Source organism: Pleurodeles waltl, chromosome 9 (assembly GCF_031143425.1).
Source record: "Pleurodeles waltl isolate 20211129_DDA chromosome 9, aPleWal1.hap1.20221129, whole genome shotgun sequence".
NCBI classification, from domain to species: Eukaryota; Metazoa; Chordata; class Amphibia; order Caudata; family Salamandridae; genus Pleurodeles; species Pleurodeles waltl.
In genome coordinates this window covers 1122473028-1122498656 of record NC_090448.1, presented here as the reverse complement: position 1 = coordinate 1122498656, position 25629 = coordinate 1122473028, and the positions used below count along the sequence as shown (strand labels likewise).

At 41.6% G+C, this 25629-nt stretch overlaps 1 protein-coding gene across 5 annotated transcripts in view; it reads right to left on the bottom strand.

Moving 5' to 3' along the window:
• MTA1 (metastasis associated 1) overlaps window positions 1-22896 on the bottom strand; it is a 555902-nt gene extending 533006 nt beyond the window's left edge. The window contains exon 1 of one of the 5 annotated variants that reach the window (XM_069208854.1): window positions 22383-22896. In XM_069208854.1, the coding sequence (XP_069064955.1) occupies window positions 22383-22410 (28 nt within the window). In that variant the 5' untranslated portion in view covers window positions 22411-22896. The remainder of the gene's footprint in view (window positions 1-22382) is intronic. The other 4 variants (XM_069208851.1, XM_069208852.1, XM_069208855.1 and 1 more) reach the window with 4 other exon arrangements.
• Window positions 22897-25629: the final 2733 nt, after the last annotated feature.

Here is a 25629-nt window from a genome sequence, read left to right as displayed (position 1 = left end):
TTTGCAAATTTTCTTAATGAAATAATGTTGCTCTGGCACCAAGAAGCTTTAAGTGTGTTTAACTTGCTTGTCAACAACAAAATATGCTGAAAAATCGCAACAATATAAGGTGTCAGTTTCTAAGTACGTTTACGGGGATATTTAAAACATTGTATAAAGAGGTCAGCACCTCAGTATACTTTAATGGCCAGATTTTACACACAAAAAAAAAAAATACAAGTTCATACTTAGAAGCCTTTGAAACTACCCCAAATCATTAACCCACCTAACCAAAGGCAATGAAATCTAATAATTTCAAAGTAAGATATGTAGTTAAAAATTCTGTATCTGCTATCGAGCTACATTTTCTAAGTAAACGTTCGACCACAAGCCCGATTTGCAATCACGTCAGAATTTTAAAAGGGCAAACAAGTGTGCAAATAAAAGTGGTACTTTTGAAAGGTTTCCCCCCATTATAAAGAGGCAGGAGACAAGGGTGTCCTATGTCACCTATTTTGTTTGCCTTCCCCAATTGAACCCCTCGTTGACTGGATATATAACTATGCATTGATGCGGGTGTGAGGTGGGACCTAAATTGTAAGACAGAATCTTTATATGAGGGGTTTGGAACACTGTCAATCGTGCTAGCCGAGCTTTTCGTAGGGGGCTCACTCTAATAATAAAGGCTTAGCATTAATGTACCATAAATACGAGATCCAACAACTAACATATGGATACAAATATTACCTCAACTGCAGACAATTCCCTTCCCTGTTTCATAACGTGGTACTCTAAACTGGCAGCTAAAGGGTTTGTGCTGCAGGTGTGTTGGGCCTACTTGTCCCAGGGACAAAATAAGTCTGAAAATGTGTTGTCCTTGACCCCAAACAGTATGTACTAGGCGTTGGGCTATAGGATTTCCACACCCCTAAATGAGATTGCTGCCATCATTTGTCCTAACACAACAGGGCACCAATAGGACAAGCAGAATTTTTTTACAGGACAAGTAGATTTCTGGAGCAGCCTGTCCTATGGACAATTAGATATTTTATCAAATCACGCACCCCGGTTATATGCCGACTACATCTTTTGTGAGTAACAAAAATGAAGACCTCGAAATATTTAGAATGTACGGCCACTCCTCACGCCTTTGAATTAACTCAGGTAAACAATATTTTACCAGATGGGCACCTCAGATTCCGCACAACGGCAGAAGAGCTTTTCAAAATGAGAGTTCTTCTCAAGTTGCTACACATACTTCTTAATGGGCCTGTCTACATCCCTGACAGTGGTTTTAGAGTTGGGAGAAATTCACAAAATTCTGGGAAATTTATGCTAAATTATGGTAATTACATAAAACACAAATCCATTATTTTGCACTATATTTTAGAGCTAAATAAGTCATTGTGTACATTTGACACAATAGCACATTTTGCAATATAAATGAAATAGTGCAAAAAAGCAACATCACCGCAAACAGCAACTCGGATTTCGTTGTTCCCACACCTTTAGAGCAAACGCAAATGGCACGTTTGTTGCAAACGTGAGTAGTGCATGTGCAGTACATTTTGACCACAATTGGCACATAATTACACGAAGAGGCTTAATTTCTGGAATTTCACATAACCCAACATTCCTGGCATTACAAAAATTGTGTTAAGCCATTAATGAAGTTGGGGCAGACTGGGCTAGTGCTGAGCGTAAAGGAAGCAATGACGACCAGAAAGTCACTGGGTGTGATGGTATCATCAAATATTTATTCCTGAAAGAAATAATGCAATTCCTTATCCGTTTTAAGACCTTGTTCGACGGTTCTTAAATTACATCCTTCTGATCGCTGCCTGTGGCAAACAGAGGCTTTTGTCTCCCCATCTCGTGCCTGACTTTATCCATTCAATGCCATTCAATCTAAATTGTGCATGACTGTCAATAGATGGACAGCCAAGTTCCAGTAAGGAGTAAGCTGGCCCATTACTCATATATTCCCTCGCAAGTTCCTGAATCCTTGCTTTTAACTGGCATGTAGACCAGTCTGCTCCATGGCATACCACAATTCTAGACTAGTCATCCATCGACTGCTTCTCTCTTATGTAAGGATTTGTTAAGTTGACTAAACTATTTTCTTTTGCTTTCATCCATTTGAACCAGGTCACTGTCACCGTGCGGCTCATATGTAAGGTTGAAATGATTAATTAATAGAATGGTTTAAATGTTATGATACCAATAGTTATTTCATACCAGGCAGGGTGAAAAAAATGTTGTATGTACACTGCATGTTCAGTTGATTGAGTACACGATCTGTTGGCGATACTTCAGGTGGAGTGTATCTGAAGCACTGATTAAGAAGCAGTTATTTGATTCATCTTGCTGCATTATTCCATGGTGTTTGGGGCACTTGGGAGTTCATTTACTACTTCATAGAAGCCGAGGTTTGATTTCTGACATAACCCACACTCCTGCATCTCCACAATATGCTACGGGTTATTTACCTAAGCAAAATGGGTAGGACCACATGCTGATAAGTCATGTTTCATGGCTCGTAAACTGAAACTCGCTGATCACTGGGATGGACACTTTAAGCCGGCCTGAATTGGACAGTTGCTTTTCAATTCTTTGCCCACAATATTCTTGAATTTCGGCACCATCACAACATATTTATTGACACACAATTCTCTGGGATCAAATGGCAGTTAAGTCTTTGTATATATAGCCGGGGTGTTGCCATTGTGTAAGGGACAGTACATAACAATCCACTTTATCGTGTTTTATAGATATATGGTTGTTTTGTGTTCTTGAAGTAAAGCCAAAATATAATAGTTAGCTTTTTTATATGTTTTTTCATAAAACCCTATATTATTTTACCACACGAAGATGGTGACTGTTCTATAACCTAATTTGTGTTACGCGAGAGAGGGCTGGTAACGTGATGTCACAAGATAATAACTGGTCAACATTCCCACAAATAGCATGGCCAAATTGGCAGCCATCTTCCACATCACAGTATGCGGCCGGGATCAGAAGCACACATGCAGATAAAGCCACTGGCTGAGCATAGATACTGTTATGGTCAATTCGCTCTTTAGCTTAAATTGGCAAGCTATAACACTGGCAATGACAGCACAGTACTTTCATCTTTGGTGTGGGAGGCTCATCATTGCGATCATGTTTAATTTGCCTTCCTTGCACGTTTACATTGTTGTGATGGCTGAGGAGGCCATCACATGCTACAATGTCCAATACACTGTTGAATCTCAGTCAATTCCTCCTGTCGAGGGCATGTTGAAAGTTTTGTAAACAAGCAGGCAATTTGCCTGATGACGCCGACATGACTGGATGCATTTTATATGATGTCTAGCCTGCATGCAAAAAAACATTGATAACAAAAGGTTTTACATTGCACTACACCTGGTGCAACATGGGCTATTGCACACATTATGGGATGTAGTTACTAGAGAGGATGTTTATTAGGGATCAGGTAAATTCCTAACAACAAATAAACCTCTTAGTGAACATTTGACAATTGCAGTACAGAAGTGTAAACAGTCACTGCTTCCGCATTTGGAGTGGTGTACACTTCGTCTTGAGAACAGGGGTGCTCACATTATGTGCTAGAATGTATTCTTTACATGTTCACTTATTGTGAGTGAAAATCGCCCCAATATAGCGTCTGTTAGTTATTTTGTTGGTGATACCAAATGCAGACATTTTTGAATTGCATACTTGTCCATGCATATTGGGGACACTGACACAGTTTTAACGCACATCAGAAGGAGATCGATCATAAAAATATCTGCCACAAAGAAGTAGTAACAATCAAGTTTCAATGACAATTTGGTAACATCAAGTGACGTGCCACGGCTGTAAATAAAAAAATGTGACCGCATTTAAAGAATTTCTGTTCATAACTATACGTTATGCATTGAAACACTGTCCTCATAGCACTCTGGCAGAAATGCTGAGCAATTTCTTTGATTTGTCTAGAATAAACGGGTGGTCTCCAACAAGCACAGGAAAAGAAAACAAAGGCATTGCGTTCTAATTGTACGAACCTAGAAAATGTGCAGACTACAGGGTGACAATGCCTACCAAGAATAAATGAGTATGTAGCACATTCTCATATTAGAGAAAAATATGTAAAAAGTCGCTGTTAGGAAAAGATGTCAAGTTAAAACGGAAATTTAAATGGAGACTAAGCTCATGCCCTATAACAGTTTTAGGGGTTACAAGGCAGCAAGGGATGATTACTGCTTGAACATGTTTAGCGTTTATGCATAGAGGGATACAATATTATACTACTGTAGAAAGATACGAGTGTAAGATCTAGCAGTTGGTGCCTTTCAATTTTCTCATTTTTATCTGATTAATTGCATTATGATACTGTTTGTTATTTCTTGCCATTTTTCTGCTACTGAATATTGCACAACTGTATATAAAATTTACACTTTATTGCTAATAACACAATAAAAATGTTGTGTAAATTTGTAGAATTCTTTTTTACTTTGAGACCTAATAATGATCACACATTTTGTTGGCAAGCTTCAAGACTTTTATAGTGTTACATTTTTAAACTGTGTTGTGATGTCACACACACGCTTTAAATAGCAAATGTACTAGGTGTTTGTTTATTTTTGCAATTTACAGTCATGAAGAATCTTTTACAAAGAGCAAATCGAGTTGGCTGTAATCAATGTTCATTGATCAATAATTGGATGAGCAAATGAAGTTCAAGTTAAAAACGAAATCCTCGAGGAGTATTTTTCAATAACAAATAGGTTCATTATCAATTAACCTGATTGAAGTTGATAATTATTTGTTGGAGCCTCTCTGCGGTGTATCTTTTGAAATCAAGTTTTGGGGCAAAATGGAGACCACTGCTTATCTATATATTCCACCACCCTCCCAAGTATTGTATTTTTTTCTGAAGGGGTTTGGTCCGCTTCTTTGAATGGTCTGAGAAGAGATACCGGAGGGTTCTATAACTGAACAGCTCAGAGCTTGTGTGCTAATTGTTGGGTACTGCTAAATGCGGCAGATTATACAGTACTTATGAGGAGCAAGCTGCAGGTATGGGGGATGTGGTGCCTCATTAGATTTCCGTAACGCCCAATGGCTATGGGAATGATGCAAGGCACCTACAATTATACTGGTCTTAAACAATCAAAAAAAAAATAGTATGACATAGAAAAGGGTACTGGATATGTTAATGCCAAGCCACAAAATGGCTCCACTTTGGCACAAGCTCGCATATCTCTTCAGTGTCCGTGAGCAAAATTCAACCCAGATTTTCGGTGCACTATTTTGGTACAGTCTGACCGATCCACGCCAGATTTGGGATGACAAACGAAAGGTAATGGGGAGGTAATCTTGGAAGCATGAGGCGCCCCCTACTTTGAACCATATGTTATAGTGGCTTTTCGTTATACAAGACTAAACAGAGGTCAAAATGTCAAAGACCAGCTAATCAAATAAATCAAATGTAACGGAGAGCATTTTAAAGAGGAAAACTCAGGAGTGACTATTCTAAAAGAAAAAAACATGTATAAATCTCCCAGAAATAGCATCAACAGGCTCCCTCCGGGATTGCAGGCTAACCTCCTGAATGTTCTGGGTCAACTAAGAGTTTGTATTTTGGGGACGCTATAGCTTCAAGTCAACCGTCAAACCTGCCTATTTTTGGAGGCACAGTTGCTTGCCTTCCAGCAATCACAATACTGCTTTGTCTGTGGAATATCACACAGCTATGCTATGCTCACCGACTCAAGTTCTCAAAAGATAACACAGAAGGAACTAAGCCAGGAGGCTAAAACGACTGTTTTAAAAGTATAAAGGTGTATGCACATACTGTCTCATCCTTGATGTGACTCAGCAGGAACTAAAGAAGGATTTCCCATGGGCTACACGTATGCTCACGCCTCCACTAATCTGCACTGACTACCAAGAGTAGCATCTCATCTTTAAGATGCACAGCTCCCAACCTACCTTTAAAAAAAGGAAATGCTGAAAAAGAAGCAATTAAAAAAGAAAAGGACAAGAGCACTCTTGTCCAAGCAGTGGTAGGTGGGGGTGAGTCTTGGGATTTTTTAATGCATGAACACTGAGAGGTACTCACTCTTTTTTGTTGTTGGACTTTATAAAGTATTTCTCAGAGACAGTCCTGTATCTTTTGACCGAAGATGATGCGTCACCACAAACCTGAAAGTTACAGCCAAACTGAAACTTTTTGATTTTGCACACAGGTGACACCAATTCACGGTGATCCAAATAGTCATGTGCAGGTGTTTGGGAGCGCCTGATTTTGATTTGAACTAATATGAAAGCAGTAAGGGTGCCCTTTTTCGCACACAGGCTTCTGAAGGTTGGCCGATTTTTTTTTTTGTAAATTACAAAATGAAATGTGTGTATTATTTGTCCCATGAGGTTATATATGCTGCAAGGACTTCGTTAACACTAGATGAAGGTCAGCAATGTCTTAATATGCAAACCCATCGAATTGTATGAGAACGTGCTTTTTTCCATAACTGTGTTATGGAGAATAAACACAAACAGCAGCCAACAGCTCACTTTTGGCATACTCTAGTCCAGCCAGCGATAGTGACTCGAGTTGCAGAACAAGGGAAAAAGAAACATGCATTTTAATGTATTGTATGTACAAAGCACTCTTCCCTTATAACAAATGTACGTGGCTGTCCCTCTTTATTTACATAGGGAAGACCAAAATACGAACAAACCAGTGTCTCAAGGATCCATAGGCACCTAAAAGGAAAGTCAAAACTAAGCTCTACACACCAACAATTTAGATGACATAGCCTTGTAAACATTTAAATCCGTCCTAGGATTGTACTACTTTCCTAACACTCCAGGTATGCTAGTGATCACGTTAAGGCGAGGCCTATGGAGATAGAATGATAGGCTTGAAAGGGGCAAGAACCCTAGCCGATAGCACTTTCACAGCAAGTGAAAGAAAGGAATCCAGGACATATATTTAACTCTCAAATTGCTTAACTGCAGGTAAAAACATGGGACCCTACAATGTGTTCTACTTAAGATAACACGCTTTGGTGGTAAACCCAGTGGGGACATCCATTTAAAATGTGTCAGCTTTGTAACTATTTCTATGACAGCACGGTGAACAGGGACAGGCATTATCTCGTTATCAGTGAAAGAAGAGTCATACTCGGTGGATATCTGGAAACACTAAATCCGAATAGTTTTCAGGATCTGTTGATGCCATCCTCATAACCCAGCCCCTTAGTACACCCCCCCCCCTCCCTCGGTCATTGTAGACATTACAGGAGAGGTGGTGTTACTTGAGGATGAGATCGATAAAGACTGCTGTGGTCGGTGCAAGGGAGATGTGTGAAGTTAAGAATCCAATAGAGATCAGTCATTGAAAGGCCAAGAAATTTTAGAGCCACATAGCCCAAGTGTCCACATCCTCCCTAAGCACTCTCAGGTTAACTCTGCTCTCATAACGTGGGAGGCAGCTGCAGCCCTGATGCAACAGCCCCAATAGCATCCCTCATGTCTCATTGGTGAAGCAAGCCCACATCAATTGAAGACTAGGCCACTGGACACCTATTCATAGATCACCTGCGGTCCTCCTGTCAAATGCTATGACCAGTGGTCCAAATGGACAGGATTTCTCAGGCCACTGGTAGAAAATGCATCTCAGAGGGCCTCACACCTCAAAGTAGGAAAGCTTTCTCAGATTCTAGAAAGAAAGAATATATCATGTTATTATACCACCCGAGGTGCTAATACAATAGGTAATTGATAAGTATGAACGAAGGAACTCGACGTACACCGTTTCTTCCTCAGTAAGTAACTTTATTCATAAGCGACCCGGCCCAGCTGTCATCCTCGGCTGTCCTCAGCTCCGACCGCCTTTCCACTCTCCAGCTTCTAGAACCCTTTCACAAGTTGCCAGGAGACAGCCAGGTTCTCTTACATCACATGTGAGTACAATATAACACATCCCCATTCCTACAAAGAAAAAAAACAAATACATACTCCTACTAACAATCCTAGAACTAACTACTACATATCCCTACTAACAATCCTAAAACTAACTAAACTAACTACAACTACGTACACAGTTAATTGAATATAAAGGTCCAATGTCCATTTATCATTTGCATATAAAGTCCTTCAATAACCTTGATGGTTGTTTTACCGTTGCACTGACCCTTTTTGTCACACTTTCACACTTTTCATTCTTGTTCATGTTCATTTCGTTCCTCTCCAGCCAATCGTCAATTTCCCTCTCTGAACACCTCACAGTCCTCCTCGCATTCCACCAGTTACCATCTGATAACTTTACGCAATTACCCTTTACTTTCAACACACACCTTGGTTCCAATAATTTAGATTCTCCCTTTCTTGCCAAATGTCCTACCATCACTCTCACCCAGACACCTTTTTCGTATGCCTTCTGCTCTCTCTTAACTTTATCATTGTGTCTTGCTTCATATTGCTGTTGGTACAACTTCACCTTTTCCCTGATCTGTTCAGCATTAATCATTTTTTTCTTACTACTACCCAGCCACGTAGGTACAGCCAAGGTGCATGGTACCCATCCCTTCAAAAACACAAACGGAGACTCACCCGTCACACTATGTGGCGTAGTTCTATAATTCCATAGCATATCCCTGATTTGAGAATTCCATGACAAATTGTTATATAAGGCTAACTGAATGTTCTCTCCCAACACTCGGTTAAACCGTTCCACCATACCATTTCCTCTGGGAAGATACACAGGTGTCCTGTAATGTTTGATTCCCCATCTCCTGAGAAAACTCATGAATTCGCTCGAAGTAAATTGTGGTCCATTATCACTAACCATTTCTCCAGGACATCCTTCCCTTCTAAATATTTCTTCACAAAATGCAATAACACTACCTGATTTCGCCTCCCTTACAAACACAACTTCTGGCCATTTCGAATAATAATCCATCATAACTATAGCATATCTATCTGAACACCCTAAACACTCAAACGGACCACGTATATCTATGGCCACTTTGTACCACGCTTTCTCCGGCAATTCTTGTGACTTAATCGTTGTTTCTAACAACACATGCGACTTGTCACTTGACATACATGCTATGCAATCTCTCACGTACCTCTCAATCTGTTTATCCATCCCTGGCCACCAAAAATCCGCCCGCACTTTTCTTTTCATAGCAGACATGCCTCCATGCCCTTCATGCATCAACCTTAATACTCTTTCTTTCAGGCCATTTGAAACCACCAATTTGTTCCCTCTTCTCAACACACCAGCCATAACCGACAACTCCTCCCAAACATGCTTAAAATCATCCATATCAACATCCAAATGTTTTTTTTTTTAACCAATGGTAACTCCTTCATTACCTTATTCATCAGCACATCCTCCCGTACAGCATTTTCCCATTCCTCTTGGCTTATGGCACCACATGCTTCAGATATGTCCGCCACCACCCACTCATCCTCTTCACAAATCTCATTGTCAACCACCGGTAATCTAGACATACAATCTGCACTTATGTTTTTTATCCCTGGTACATATGTCATTTTAAAAGTGTACTCTTGCAGCCTATACATCCACTTCGCAATTCTTGGTGTAGCTCTACTAGCCCCCTTGGTGGTAAAAATGTCTACCAATGGTTTATGATCTGTCCGTAGCTCAAATTCCATGCCCCAAACATATATACGGAAGTGCTGCACACTCCACTAACATGCCAAAGCCTCTTTTTCAACGGTTGAGTATGTTGGTTCTGCTCCCTTCAACGTGCGTGTTGCAAACGCCACTACTCTCTCTCTTCCCTCATGTCTTTGCAATAATGCTGCTCCTAACCCGTAATTACTGGCATCTGCCACAATTATAGTCTCATCATTCGGATCAAATGGTTTTAATGTGATGGCCTTCACAATAGCTTCCTTAATCACCTCAAATGCTTCTTGACACTCATTGGACCATTTAAAATGGCAGCCTTTTTTCATCAAGTCCCTAAGCACATGTACTTTTCCTGCAAAGTGATCCACAAACTTTGTGTAATATTCAGCCAAGCCTAAAAATGATCTTAGCTGATCCTTGTTTTGTGGAGCAGGGGCTTCTGCAATGGCGTCAATTAACTTCCGTTTTGGTTTCACGCCATGTTGATTCAATGTGTGCCCCAAATATTCCACTTCTTCCACTCCAAACCTGCACTTGTTCCTGCTGATGGTAAGGCCAGCTCTCTCCAATTTCTTTAACACTATTGCCAGTATTTCATCATGTACCTGTTCACTTTCACCCCAAACCAGCACATCGTCTTGGAACACTAATGTGTTATCAACATTATTCAAAATCCTTTGCATCACTCTCTGGAACACGGCAGAAGCGGACGCCAAGACAAATGGCATCCTAACAAATTGAAACGCCCCCTCAGATGTAATGAAAGACGTCAATTGTCGAGATTTTTCTGATAAGCACACCTGGTGGTACGCATTTGATAAATCCAATGTCGTAAAATACTTCCCCCCCACGAACATTGGCCAACATTTCATGTATTCTGGGTAACGGGTATCGGTCTATTAATATGTTGTTGTTCAGGTCCCTCAAGTCTACACACATACGGATCCTGCCATCAGATTTCATAGCTATTACTATTGGACTTAACCATTCAGATACTTCAATCGGTTCGATTACCCCTTCCATACACAGCCTGTGAAGTTCATCCTTTAATTTACCCCTCAAGGCTATTGGTACTATCCGTGCTTTGTGCACCTTTGGGACAGCATTTTTTTTTTTTAACTATCTGGTGTTGAAATCCTTTGAGGCAACCCAACTTTTCTTTAAACAGCTCTGGAAAAGTAGCTACCCACTTTCCTTCCTTGCTTTCCTTTGTCAGCAATACTTGTTCGGGAAGATTAGGATCCAACACTATGTTCAAAGCACATTGTTCCTTCCACCCGAGTAATGATCGTCCTTGACGTACTACATATACCCTTCCTTGTGCTTTCCTATCTTTAAATCCAAGTTCAGCATCAAAATAACCTAATACCAGCAGTTTGCCACCACCATACCCTTCCGGTAACACATCCGTGGCTTTAAGCTCGTTGTCTCTCAAATCACCCCATATTTGCTCGTCAATTAAAGTGAATGGTGAACATGAGTCCGCCCACATGTGTATCCACTTCCCATTAATTTCAACAACGCACTTAGGCGGGTTATATTCCTTAGTTTTGCTACAAAGTTGTGTGCATACTGTTGTAGCCCCTTCCTCCACAGCTAAAACTTCCAACTCCCCTTCACTTGTGTTACTATCCTCTTGTTCATCTCTCCTCACAGCATTTACCGACTTCCTGAACTTATTCTCTTTAACCATTCTGCATACCCTTGCAAAATGTCTAATTTTCTTGCACTTGAAACACCTTGTGCTAATAGCTGGACAATTTTTTGCTTCCGCTAAGTGTTTACCACTCCCGCACCTGAAGCACTCCTTTCTCTTCCCTACGTTATCACCAAATTTACTTGTATCCTTCTTGGAATATCGTACTTCTCCTACTGTGTTTTGCTCTTTAGTGCCACATGCGTTGTTGAGCTCCTGGATATATTGAGATGTACTCTCCATATGTTTAGCAACTTCCACCGTTTTGTCCAATGTTGGATTCTTTAAGCTCAACAATTTCTCCTGTATTTTGACCTCCTTCACCCTGTTGATGAATGGGTCCTGAATAATTTCATCATTCAGATCTCTAAATTTGCACGAAATAGCTAGCCTTCCTAGACTGTTCACAAACTGATCTATGGTTTCACCTTGTTTCTGAGCACAAGAGAAAAACTTATGCCGCTCTACTACAATGTTGACTTTCTTTCCGTAGTTTTCTTCCAACGCCTTCATGGCATTTTCGTATACATCTTCTTCATGGTCCGAATCTCCTCCTTGTGTGTCTTGTAATGGTAAAGTTTTCAAAACTTTCCTTCCTTCCACCCCCAAACAATGCTTTAAAATTGCCAACTTCCTTTTTTCTACATACATCTCCCCTCCAATGGCCTCTAAATATGTAGTGAAAGCGTCTTTCCAATCTTCCCAGGCCATGCAGGGTTCACCTGGAAGCTGTAAAAATGCTGGTGGTGGAGTTATAGAGTGTGTTGCCATGTTTCTAATATTTACTGTCTTTTCCTTTCACTTTCTCCTTTTTTTTTTTATACAGTTGGAAGGTTTACATTGTACATTGTTCATGAAATTGCAGTTACCAGGTTAAAATCCTCCCATAAAATGGTCTTCTTTCCGTTTAATAACACGTTTTTTTTCGTGTAGCTTCGTGTTGCGTTTCTAAGCAACACTGTTTCTCCGTCTTGCTCGTTGTATGCGCACACTCGTATGCGCGTTGCCTAGCAACCCTGCGCGTCGATCGCGCTAGTCACGTTGCACGCTATTTATGAATCTCTCTTATATTAATGTGTGCTAGCGTCGCGCGCACGTAAAGTAAATTTAATGAACTTGCCGACAATCTCAGGACGCAGCTCTGGACACAGCTCAACTCCGCGACGTCTCCCCGCGGCAAACCCAAATGTATTCCTCAAGTTCTGGGTGCCTCTTTGCTGCGCCGCCGACAATGCTCTACTAGTCCAGGGTCGCGCTTGTCATATCTCCATGCGCTCCTAACATCCTCGTCGCCAATGATAAGTGTGAACGAAGGAACTCGACGTACACCGTTTCTTCCTCAGTAAGTAAGTTTATTCATAAGCGACCCGGCCCGGCTGTCATCCTCGGCTGTCCTCAGCTCCAACCGCCTTTCCACTCTCCAGCTTCTAGAACCCTTTCAGAAGTTGCCAGGAGACAGCCAGGTTCTCTTACATCACATGTGAGTACATATTACTGTTATATTGTAATCAGCCCTTCTACTCACTCCAGACAAGGCGTGACATGTACTGTATGACTGATCGTCTCTGTTTAATTCTGCACTCAATCCAGGGGCCTACCATACGACCAAAACTACTAGTCAGATGTTCAGAATTAAGACATACCATAGGGTGTGTCACCTTTTAGTAAAACAGACTGGAAAGTTCTCACAACACATTAGAATGGGTTCACTTCAGGACCCAGTTCATACTGCAATTAGTGTTCAGTATGCACATGAGATCCCACTAGCCCAATTACAAGTCATGAGACTTAGTCTCATATCTAGGGAGGGCATATAACTCATTCTTGTATAAGTCACAGACCTCCATCTAAATTTCCTTCCTATGTCAAGGTAAATTCCCACCTACGTCAAGGTCACAAACAAGATTACTTGAGACAATTGTATCCATAAAAAAAAACATAGATGGCCTATTCACAACGCATATAAATCTTACTTACAACACAAATAACATTTACATCAGAATTATTGAAGTGTATAGCATCTAAATAAATAACATTTAAAAAAAAAAAAAAACTACCTAACGCAAGTAACATTTAAACAATATATGTTAAAAGATCATGTGTATTAGATTGCGTAAAAAAGCCAACAAATAAAGCAGGTTTAAGTATGCTTTTCCAGATATTCTTAAACAAATAATCAATGAAAGCATGGGTTAAAAGTGCATTTGATATTCAAAAAACAGGGACAATACATTTTATTCTTATCTAGCTAATCCCAAAGTTCAGGCATAGGAAAGAGGGTTACAACCCCATATAAACTTGAATATTCTTATCTGCAATATCAGATTAGGTAATTTAGATAAGGAAGGGATGTGGAATTCCAATAGCCTGACACCCAAGACATATTGTTTGGGGTCAAGGGCAACAAGTTTTCATATTTATTTTGTCCTTGGGACAAGTAGGCTCAACCCCTTGCAGCACAAACCCTTTGTCTGCCAGTTTAGAGTACCACATTAAGGACCAGGAAAGGGCATGGTCTACAGTAAAGGTGTCCGTATATTAATACTGTTCAAACTTGTATTTATGGTTCATTAATGCAAAGCCTTTATTATTAGAGTGAGTGGCCAAAGGAAATGTTGTAAGCTCGGACTGCACTACTGATAGTAGTTCCAGTATACAAATGTGTACACTCATTTGCAAAGTTTAACAATTTGAGACTACGCATAACGCGCCCAGAATGCTCTTTAATTAGAAGCAAATATTTGCAGAAGCTTAAAAGCAATATTGGGGATTCTTTGCTTTCAAAATCAAAACCTTCATTAAAAAATGCAACTAGGAAAGAAATGTTTTGCTAAACTACTGTGACATTTTAGGTACTATTTCTTTGAAGTATCATTGGTAAAATATGTTGATGCATGCTAGTATATCCAAGAAATATATCCATAATGGAAAAATCAGTGTTAACCACTTTCAACAATGTTATGGGAAACATGAAAATAAACAAGCACTGGCAAAGCCAATAGGTTCAAACTTGGTCATCAGCCTTTTAGTTTTGTCAATGTGTCTTATTTTGACATGGTTTTCGCAAAATGTGATTGTTATGAGAGCTGCTTGGGCCTCACTAATATAACACGCACTAGCAAAAATATTTATGGTCTATAAAAGCACGCACTGCCACAGCAGTTCCCGCCATTGATCAAAACTACTTTGTGTGCCAATATGCCACTTGTGAAACAGCACATTGCTGTCACTCACAGTGAAGCCAGCCAATAGACAGAGAGAACTGTGATAAAAGCAAAATGTCTTGGTTAATGCCAGGCCTAATTAGGGGTCCAAGTCTTAAAGGAAGTCACAAAAGAGCACCCATTGTATACATTCTTGCATTAGTGCAGATTTACGGAAGTAGGCCAGGAAATGGAAATTTCTATTAAAAATAAAAATTAAAAATAAAAAAAACTTAGTGAACTAAATTTTAGCTGAAGCAGATATGTATGTGTAGATGTGCTCATGCGAAAATCTATTGAGCATGTACAAGTTCACTTTCCCTCAAATTAATTTCCCAACTCTTAGGAATAAATTTCCTAGCTTTCTAAGTATGGAAAAAGATTGGAGAAAAGCTGGCAAAACCCTCGAAAACATGCAAGTTCATAGGTTTGCACAGACTGAAAAAAGGTATTCCAACCCCGGAACTATTGCTTATTGCTACCTACAGCTCCAGTATGTACATCTGTGGAAAGGTGTCAAAACAAGGGATTGGCTTGTATTCAAATCCTGTCATAACCAGAGAGGCTATTATCAGAGCCCTTATATAATGAGACTCCTGCCATAATTTGTCACCGCACTACAAGGCACCAAAGGGACTACTGGATTTATTACAGAACAAGTAGATTTATAAAGCAACCTGTCCCATAGACAAGTAGATTTTTTAATAAATTCCACACTCCTTTAAGAATATAATCATACTAACAGTTTAGACAAATACCTTAACATTCATACATCAGCTAGCACAGACCAGGAAATAAGATTTAATTGCTAACAAATCACCTGGATCATGACTTCATCTTGGCTACTGTAATTTCCTTTTTAAATTCCCAGGAAACTTTTGTGTCAAAGCATGTAATTTAAGAGCCATAAAGAACCATGGGAAGGATTCTGTAGACATAAGCAGTATGCAAAAGCCACAAAAATTATCTCATAAATATTTAGAATGTTAACAGTGCCCCGCTAGAAAGAGTTGCTCGCTAGAAAGAGTTGCTCTAACCTTCACTTCAGCTTAGTTTTCCAGAAATGATCAGCCCTAAATATTTTAAGTCAACTCTTGCCTCATTCATAAATCATTTGAGTTTCACTTGTTTCTTATCAAAACAATTTCTTTTGGCTTTATGGATTTATGCTAAAATATTATTGGCGTGATATTGCCCCAACATCTCTAGCTTCCTCAGAAGTCTGATTTCTGTATAATCAAACATTTAGAATTATCAGCATACAAGCGACATGATATATGAATATCATCTTTTTTGGAGGGAAAAAAGTGTCTCTTTCTCAAGGCTAAAGGCAGTTCAGAAATGTAAACACCAAACAGAGCTGGTGCAAGCATACATCCTTGCTGTAATCCATGTAATATCTCTATTCTATTTGACAAGCATACTATTAAACCTAATTCAACTTGAGCCCAACTGGGGATGTGTAAAAGTTGAAAACGTGATATTAGGCTAAGATAAATAAATAATTTCTTCCCCAACCCCCAAAGAATATCCCTATCCACTGTATTGAAAGCTATACAAAAGTCAACAAAACTACAGCATAATTTCAGATTTCTCTAGAGTGTAATCTCCAAGAAACTCACCCCATTCCAATGCTATGAGATTAATTTAGAGATCCATTCATATAGATAAAACAAAAGTATTTTTACAAATATCTTAAATACACTGTCAGTTAAATTTATTAATCTATAGTCAATTGGGGAATTCCCTTCTTCGATCAAGCCTATACAGCGCTTGCGCTCTTGCTTAGCGAACTGTTGAGTACAGTTAGAGCCCACCTGCTTCTGTTTTATGTTGGTGTCCATCTTTGTACACAAACATCTCACACAATGACACGCAAAGACATTTACACAAAGTTGTCTTACTTTTGAAACTGTATTTATCTTTCAGTCTCCAGGCTAGGGATCTCCTCAGCTCAGTGATATGTGCAGGACACCGGGCACCGCTTGCTCACCAAGCTGCACAGGTAACAACGAGGCGGTCATATTGAGTGTTCAGCATAAGACAGCAGCGGGGCCCCTGTGGAAAGATCCAGAGGCCGCTCTCGCAGCCCACTCTATGCACACACACCCCCTCGGGTGGCGACTGCATTCTGCTGTTGTGCAGCTGCTGCTTCAGGGACGGGAGGAGGCTGCAGCAGGAAGCAGCAGCGGCGATGCCTGGCCATCCCTGAAAGGGATGCCAATTGCTGGGTTGGAGGCTCCCTGGACCAAAATAGAGGTTTATTCCCGCAACAGCTGTTGTGAGGGGGTGCTTGGGTCAGGAGTTCAAGGGGCTGAGGGGAGGTCTGTTTGGAAACCACAGGCACACAACCATCACACTATAGCTTTCTGGCATACTGGAGGGGTTGCCGCCCATTCCCTGGGATTGTTTTGTTGTGATGTCTGTTCAGTTTCACCCTACACTGACCCCCAGATACTGGTATAACCCTGGTACCCATTGAGAACTTCCTGCGGGCATCCACTATCTAGTGCCTTTTCAAGAAAGGCCTCCTTCAAGCAAGTGTTTGCGATACATGTGTTTGTGTATTTGGTGGAGGGGCAAGTTTGGAAAACGTTTCTGTGTAGCATCCTTTCTGCTATGCCATAATGTACCGGCAGCACCTGCACTTTATGGAGTGGATATACTGGCCTGGTTCATCCTCTCAGCCCGTTTTCTCTTTAAGGGGTGAATGATGCAACGGAGCTCCTGCAAACAAGTTGCGTGTGCGTCATCTGAATGCCCCTTCTCATACAATGTAATTACATCTCCCACAAACATTCTAAGGAAGCACTGTATACAAGACGGCTTTGACAGTACTTGTGTATTTATTCATTGCAATAGATGATCACTGCATTATTGGTGCAAGGGAGGAGGAGTGTCCCAGGGAGCTGCATGTTTCCTTGTGTTGTTTAGGCCTCTCATTGCGCAAACTCAGACGGTGCTTGCAGGGATAGGATAGAGGGTGTATGCAGAAATTAATTGGCCCCTGTCTCGAGAGGGATGCATGCACCTACAACAATGCTGCCTATTTAAGTGCTGTGAACAAAGCTACAGTACTGCACCCCTTTCTTAGGAGGTAAATGTGAATGTGTGGTCCTACGGTGCTGATCATAATGTGATGGGGTGTTGACAGCTGGGACCTGCTGCATGTGTGAGGGGGCGATGGATAATAAGTAGCAGCAACCCTGTTGTTAAATAGGAAGGAGGCCCAACCTGCCCAGATGTCCACATTTGAGAGAGGGTGCTGGCCTGCGAGATGAGGAACAAACACCTGTTGCCGGTGTGAGATAGGGCAGGAGGACTAGGCTAGTGTGCTTTTAAGATACTGGGACTTGTCCCTCTTGACAGTGTTCAAGATTTGACCTGGAAGTAACAACACACTTATTTCCCTTGGCTGAAAAACTAAGACAGTCTCAAGCTCATCCTTTTGAGGACTGACCACTTGAGACCCGAGCATGACATACAAATCAAACATTAGCTGACTTCCAGAACTCATTCAAATGGGTATGAGAGCCCGACCTATGTATGATCATTGTTCCTCGTCCATCCAACCTGCCCTCTTTCCCCCCCCTTTCTCCTTGCCACCCTCCAGTCCCTGTTTCTTTGTTCCCCTTGTCTCTGTTGCTCCCTCCTCGTCCCCCACTCCTACCTGATTGCCAAAAGACTGCCCATGGGCGAGACCTATTGGTTTTGCCAATGCTTGTTTTAAGATAGGTTTTACTAAAGCACCTCCCCGAGACAATTGAATTTTTCCTATCCCTGCTGTCCACTGCAACAAAAAGCGTCAACGTCCTGATCCACCAATCAATATTATTTTTAATTAAAGCTCCTGGCAGGTTATCTGGTCCTGCAGCTTTACTGAGTTTCATGGGTACATGTTTCTCTAACTTTAGGCTCTGAGAACAATGTCATAATTTCCGGGTTGACTTTATATATAACCAGTGAGTATAGTTTTTGGAGACCCAAATAAGTTGATCAGATCAGTTGTCCAATTTTATTTTGTTATAGTACATAATAATGGGGGAAAGTTAGTTTTGAAGGCATTGTTCCCTAACATCAAAAATTGCTTTTGAGTGTGTATATATATATATATATATATTAAAAAATAATAATAATAATAATAATAATAATAATAATAATTTAGTGGAGGTCGCCACTAGGTAGTTCTAGTTAGGCCCAAGTTTCTATAGAAAGAACGTTTTTTTGTTTTTCTAATAACTTTGGCACCGGGTGAAGAATCTTGACGACACTTTTCAAGACAATACAACCCTCACTTGAGCTGCGGTCTGGAAAGTTTAGGGGTGATCCGTCTAGGGGTGCTGAGAAAAAAGGAGGAGTCCCAAAACACTTTTCCCATTCATTTTTTCCATAGGGATTTTGAGAGGCGATAGCAACCAAAAATACTGCATGGAATTACACAAAATTTGGCAGAAAAGTAGGTCCTGGTCCAGAAAGCTACCTTTTGTTGTTCTGATGTAAATATGTTCAGTAGTTTTTGAGGAATCAACTGGAATTTTTTTTTTTTTATATATAGGGACACAGATCCATCTCAGAGGGACGTGAATCCGTGAGCCACACAGAGGAGTATGATTGGCTGGCTGCAAGCTTTTCAGAAAGTTGCGTCTGCCATTTTATCTACCGGCAACAGTCCTGGGGGATGGATTTATGGGGCAAAAAAACAATACAGGGGATCAGAGTAGAGGTTCTCTGATCCCATAGATTAAATGAATACGTCGCTGACAGATTATCAGTTTAAATAGGCGAAAATGCCTTTTTTTCACGATCGTGGAGTTGCGACTATTGTGGCACTCAGAGCGGCTCCCTGCGTAACGTTGCGGCGGAGTGGCAAACCCTGACATAAAAGAAAATATATAAACCATAGAAATTCACTGGAAAAAAAAAAAAGAAAGGAGGAGGTTACATGGACCGTATAGTTAGGCTCACATTTTGAATGTACGAAACCATAGCAATTCACCAGTTATAGTTACCTCAAGTAACTATAGCTCATGCCCTAAAGTAATTATAACTTGCGCCCCAGCCATGCATAGTTTTCTCAAAAATTTTACTTGAAATATTACATTGTTATTATTAAAGATATCATGAGTGCCGTAATTTGTGGGGTAATTAGCAGTGATTGTCGAGGGCACGAGTTATAGTTATTAGGGCACAAGTTAGTTACTTGAGTTAACTATAACTGGTGAATTTCTATGGTTTCGTACATTTAAAATATGAGTAACTATAACGTTCCTGTAACCTTTGGTTTATCGGAAACTATATATATATATACACACACATATATATATATATATATATATATATACACACACACACACACACACAAGAATGTCTACCACTGCCGTTTTAAAAGTGAAAGGAGACAAAAGATTATCTATTGTCTTTTTTTTGTAGATCTTTCAAATCATTAGCAATATCAAACTGACTGTGCCTATTAAAATTGCTATTTGAAAATTTTATAAATCCAATCATTTATTTGGCGCTAGGCCAGCGTTTCTATTTGCACCATCAGACTTTCTTTGACATACATACAGGAGACAAGCAACTTGCCCCACCGTCAACAAATGACGAATTCCATTTCAGTTTACTTTCTATCAATGGAAAATCAATACAGAGATTTAAAATTTGAAACTCCTACCAGCGAACCAAAAGCAGGGAGTAGTCATTAGCCTTGTTGGGTAATCCATCCCAAATAGGCAAAACCTGCAAGTTCCAATGATTACTTCCCTCACAATCAAGAAATGTAGCCATGTATGCATAATAGTTCATGTACAGTGTCAGTGGAATTATGCAATTAAATATGTAACCCCTGCATTTCCCTCATAACTACAGATTCGTGGTATTTGCCACAAAATCCATATTCTGCAGATTTTACAAAAAATATTGATTCTTTCTCAAACCGAGGAAAAGTTGCTAAAAAACACACAGTGACACGTGTTCTCAATGTGGTGAAAGCCCATTCACAAAGGATAACTGCGCACCATTATTTTGTTTATAACTGTATATGAGTATTAAACTGGTACTGGTGAAGTGAAACGCTTCCCTAGACAATGTTAACTTTCTAAAAATGAGTATAAAGTGGGGCTATCAGAAAAATATGCAGCATTAAGCCGCATAATTTGCCACTTCGTGCTGCCCTACTCCAGTATACTAGGTTATATAGGGTCTGGTTATCTACCATGTCTAAAGAGCTACATCCTCTCGCCCTGGATGGGGAAGAAAGCCTGAGAGAAGCACCAGGAGCTGGGACTCCTCCCAGCTGGGCGTGGACGTGACCCGTCTGCGGTACCGCTGCTGCCCCCGGCGGCGTCTCAACCTTCCCAGTCACAGGCTCCTCCTCACCGCCGCCGCCATCTTTGTTGGCTCATAAATTTCCCGTTTTATCCCCCTTCACTAACTCTCCTGAGCCCACCCCTTCTAGAACCGTTCAGCACGTTCGCCTCACAACCGCTGAACTCCAGGTCAAGAAACGAAATAAAAACAAAAAACGCAAGCGCTGCAGCGGACAGGGAGCCCGGCAGTTGGCGGTGTAAGCTCAGAGTTGGTCCCCAGGAAGCTTCCGGTGGTACCCGCCATCCCGGGCCTTGCCTCCCGCAACCCGGGCCTGGGGCATTTTTTAGAACCACGAAACTCGCTTAAAAAGAGGGGGGGCCGAGGAAGAAATACTTTCTGAAACCAGCGGTACACCATCAGGGGGACCAAACGGGGAGGGGTTCTAGGTGAACGAAGGAAAAAATAAAAAACACCACAGACGCCCGCGCCTTATCTCGAGCCTGTGGTGGGTTTAGTGGTCCACCTCCGCGTGAGAATTTTGGCACGAGCGGCTTCTGACTTCCGGTTTCGAGGAAAACAATGCATTCATTTAAGAACGCGGGGAAAGGCACACCTTCCCCTAAATATGTCAAAGGGGATGCCAAGTAGCGAGACTTCGGGGGGCTTAAGTGAGTGGTACACACGCCCCAGGGAAAAGCTACTGAACGAGTCTTAAACATCTCTCCCTCATTATCTTGAATAAAACATGCGTACGAGAGGCGAGAATACACCTTTTAATTATTATTTAACATTACACACGCAAGTGACAAAACAAGCCTAGAACCTCCCCTCTGGAGTCATGAAAAAAAATGCAAAATAAGTCATTTGCATACAATATCACAAACTTCCATTTCTTCTTACATTTATAATTGGTGAGAGAGGGGATAGAAGGGAGGTGGAGACAGACTAAGTTTGCACCCAGCAAGCACCTTTCCATCCTCCTTTCAGAGGGGGTGAGGCTGGTGTGGGAGAGCCTTTGAAAACCAGCGCCAAACACCACAAGCAGCAGTCGCTGGCCCTTCCTATGTAGTCCCTCGATTTTCCCGGGATCCTTGTTCTACTCCGCTCCTAACACAGCCCCTTGTCAGTGGGGTGCTCAAAACACTTATTTTTCAGGAGGAAAACATGCTCGATGTGCAGAACCCCTCATAAACTTGGCCACATCCCCATGCATGTCGATAATTAAAAAAAAAAAATCTTCCAACCACATGCAATTGCACAAATGATCCAGAGGAATATTGTTGCTCCTCCTCAACTTTCCAGAAGCACGCATGGTCTTAAAATGCATGAAATTAACGATGCCACCCACCGAGAAGAAAAATAACAGAGGTCGCCTTTTTTCGTTAACACAGAAACGGTTGCAGGGAGAAGCCCCAGTTATTATGCATAAAAACCGGAAGGACGCGGGCTAGCGGAATTGTGTCTGGAACGGGAAAAATCCTCATTACTGTAAAGCACACGCTAATAAGTCAGGAACTGGTGCGTTTCCCGTGCCTCTTACCTCCGACCCTGTACATGTTGGCAGCCATGTCTGCTGTGCTGGGACCTTTGTGGCACTGCCCCCAGGCCTCCTTCCTCCTGCTCCAGGCTCCCTGATTCCCTCTACCCCTCTCCTTTCGCCCCCTTCGTAGCTTTTTCCTGCTCCAGGTTACACAAAACAAGGTGGTGGGGGAGGGGGTGAGCACTCCGGGTCTTTTGCTTTTGGGTTAAAAAAAAAAAAAAAAATATGGTCGGTCGATAGCGAGGAGGAGGAGAAATACATTTAAAGGGGCCGTGCCGAATGCAGTGTGTTTTTTTTTGGGGGGGAGGAAGATGAAGAGGGAGAATGGAAACAGAGGTGGGAGACGGGAGGTAAAAAAAAAAAAAAGAAAGAAAGAAAGGATAGAGGGGAAGTCACTTTGGCACGGGCATTCCCACACGTCCCTGCCTCTTTCTTCCTCCTCCTCCCCCTCGCCTCTTGAAATGTGAGCTGGAAAGGAAGGGACAGGGAGGAGACGAAGGAGCGACAGAAAAGCAATCAAATAAACCTGATTAATTAGACAGAAACAGTCTTCTCTATTGAGGAAGAGTATGGGGTGGGTGTGAAAAACAGGCGCGCAGCGTACTCAATAGGGATGAGAAAATATTCTCACAAAGTTCCTGTTTTCTTTGAAATTAGAAGTTATGACGTCTTTGTTACATTTTATTACAGACGCTCAGGGGTAGTCACCGTTATACATAAAAATGCAATTTAGATACATTTATGTCTATATTTTGTAATTAGGCTTCTTAAAAATAATAGTACAAATAAAGAAAGGATTATTGTTATTCTATCATTAGTCCCTGTATCTGACAGTGCTGAATCAGCCAACACATGGTTCTATATTCTCTGAAAAGAAAACCTTTTAAGATATTAGGTTTTGGTGTTGTATTTATTTATGTAGTGCTCACAGTCTTTGACGAGGCGTTGAAGGGCTTAAGGACAAGTTACAAGCTACTCTGGAAACCAGTGATAACCATTAGTTTAGTGGTTATTGATTTTAGGCCAAACTCACCAGACAATGAAAGTTGTCCTTACCTTTGGTTACTCTTTTTCTGGGGTATACAGAAGCTACCTGCGGATTCCTCACTTTTTTTGAGTACTCCTGGCAGCCAGCATTCCATGGCAACATTTTTGAAAACTCTCCTACGTCAACATGGGCTTCAGATTCTTCACGACTCTGCACGTGCCTTCGTGTGACATCACTGGAGCCATAAGAAGCCCTTGGCGTGCTGATGTCAGTTTCCACCCATTTTTAGGTCGAGCCTGCATGCGCTCTTGCTTGAGAGACTCTTGTGTACAATAATGGGCTTGGAATCTGCCTACAGCTTACCATTCCGTGTCATTGTCGCTCCTCTTTGCTGCCTTCTCTTTTGACAGTGAGTGCCATGCATCATTTCTTTTTCACTGTGGTGCACAGAGCAAGTACAGATTAACTAGATTTAATAAGAGCTCTTCCGCTGCCATCTGCCGCTCACACTGTGATTCAGGTACTATTTGCGCTACAACGCGGTCAACAATGCCCATGTCATAGCTCCTTGTTTTTTTAGGCCACATTCCCTATTTCTTCTCCTCTGTGTCTCAGCAGGACACATTGTGAACACCCAGAACCCAGCTGCAAAAGGTGCTGATTAGCTACAGGATGCATAGTATATGTTTTAAAATTCTATGTCAGGACAGGAGGCGAGGATAAGGCTTCAACTTTTTTAACTTTATTAGCCAGCAGCCATCAAAAGTTATAAACATCAAACTTAAAACTACATTTCCCATGAGTCCTAGGGAAATTTAACAACACAGTTCATCCAGTCAGAATAGTGTATGTCCCTTCAATACTCTTCGGAGACACTCGATCCTCCTTTTTCTTCGCTGCTCCAGCAGCTTCAGTTAAGTGCTGTTTCTCACTCCGTATTATGACTTTGTATTTCAGGGTTTCTAAAACTATGGTGTGTTTGGCATTCACTTTTGAGAGTGGTTAAGTTGCTACATGTACTGTGTTCCCGTCTTTTTTTTTTTGCAGTACAAAAGTGGGAACATTCTTGTTCCTTCGCAGGCGCTCCTGTCCCTCACACAACTGTCATCTGGTCGATTGGGGGCCGTGCATCTCAATACACGCGTTCAGTGAATCTCCACCCCCTCCCTTGATGGTCTGCATGTCATTTTCACCCACGTTGTTTGATAAGGTGATGCAGAACCGTCCGCATCAAGCAACATGCGGGTCAGTATTTTCCATTCTCTATAAATTCACTAACAGTTCTCGCTAGAGCCGCCACCTGGAGCTGAACACCCACCCTTCAGGTACGAACAGGTCTCCTGTGAGACTGATATTGTGGGGCAAGTTCCAGGCGGGTAGAGCGGTTCTCTACTGGGTACAGGGAGAGCCAGCCCCAAGGCTGATTTGGGCCTACTACTCAATCCCTCGTGGGATCATTTGCACTTTGCCGGGTCTCACCAGTTTTTTCTACTCCCATTACTTGGTCTTACACCCTATATCCCTCCCTATAGTTATGGAGGGTTCAGCGGAATATGTAGAGGAGGAGGGTATTACTTACCTCCCCATCGACAGCCAATTCTGCCAGATAAAGGATGCTTCTATCTTTAAAGATGCCTCCCAGGTTGTGGTGCCCTTGGAGAACAAAATTCTCCAGCTCAATGCCGAAAAAATACTTCAACCGAGGGACGACCTATCAGGGCCTCAGGCTCCCCTACCTCCAGGGCAGCCCTTGGCATCTCTTCCAGACACTAAGAGCAAACATGCAGATGGCCAAGGGGTCAATCTAGTCGCGTTTGTGCACCTTAAAAAAGCATTTATGCTCTCCCAACATGCTGAAATTTAGCACCCTGGCATTTCAGGGGATCCCTCCTTTCCTCCTCACTCCCCCAGACTTGAATGATGTAGACAACTCCTCTAATGCTTCTGATGGGGACGGGGATTCAGGCAGACCTTGGAGTCTGTCTGGCAATCCTTTGACTTTGGGGAATGGCGCCAACACAGAGACGGCTCCTCAAGAATCAATCTCTGACATATTGGATCCAGATGACCTTTACACCCACGCTCTGCTGAATGGCCCCTGGTGTCTAAGGTGGCCACTTATATAGGAGGCTGATTGCACAAACCCTTGAACTAGGAGGTCAGAAGTTGTGTATGAGCCGAATATCCCAGACCTGCTTTGGAGGGCAAGATAGCCCTCGTTCCCGAGATTGACACCAAGATGGCCACCTTTCCGGTGAA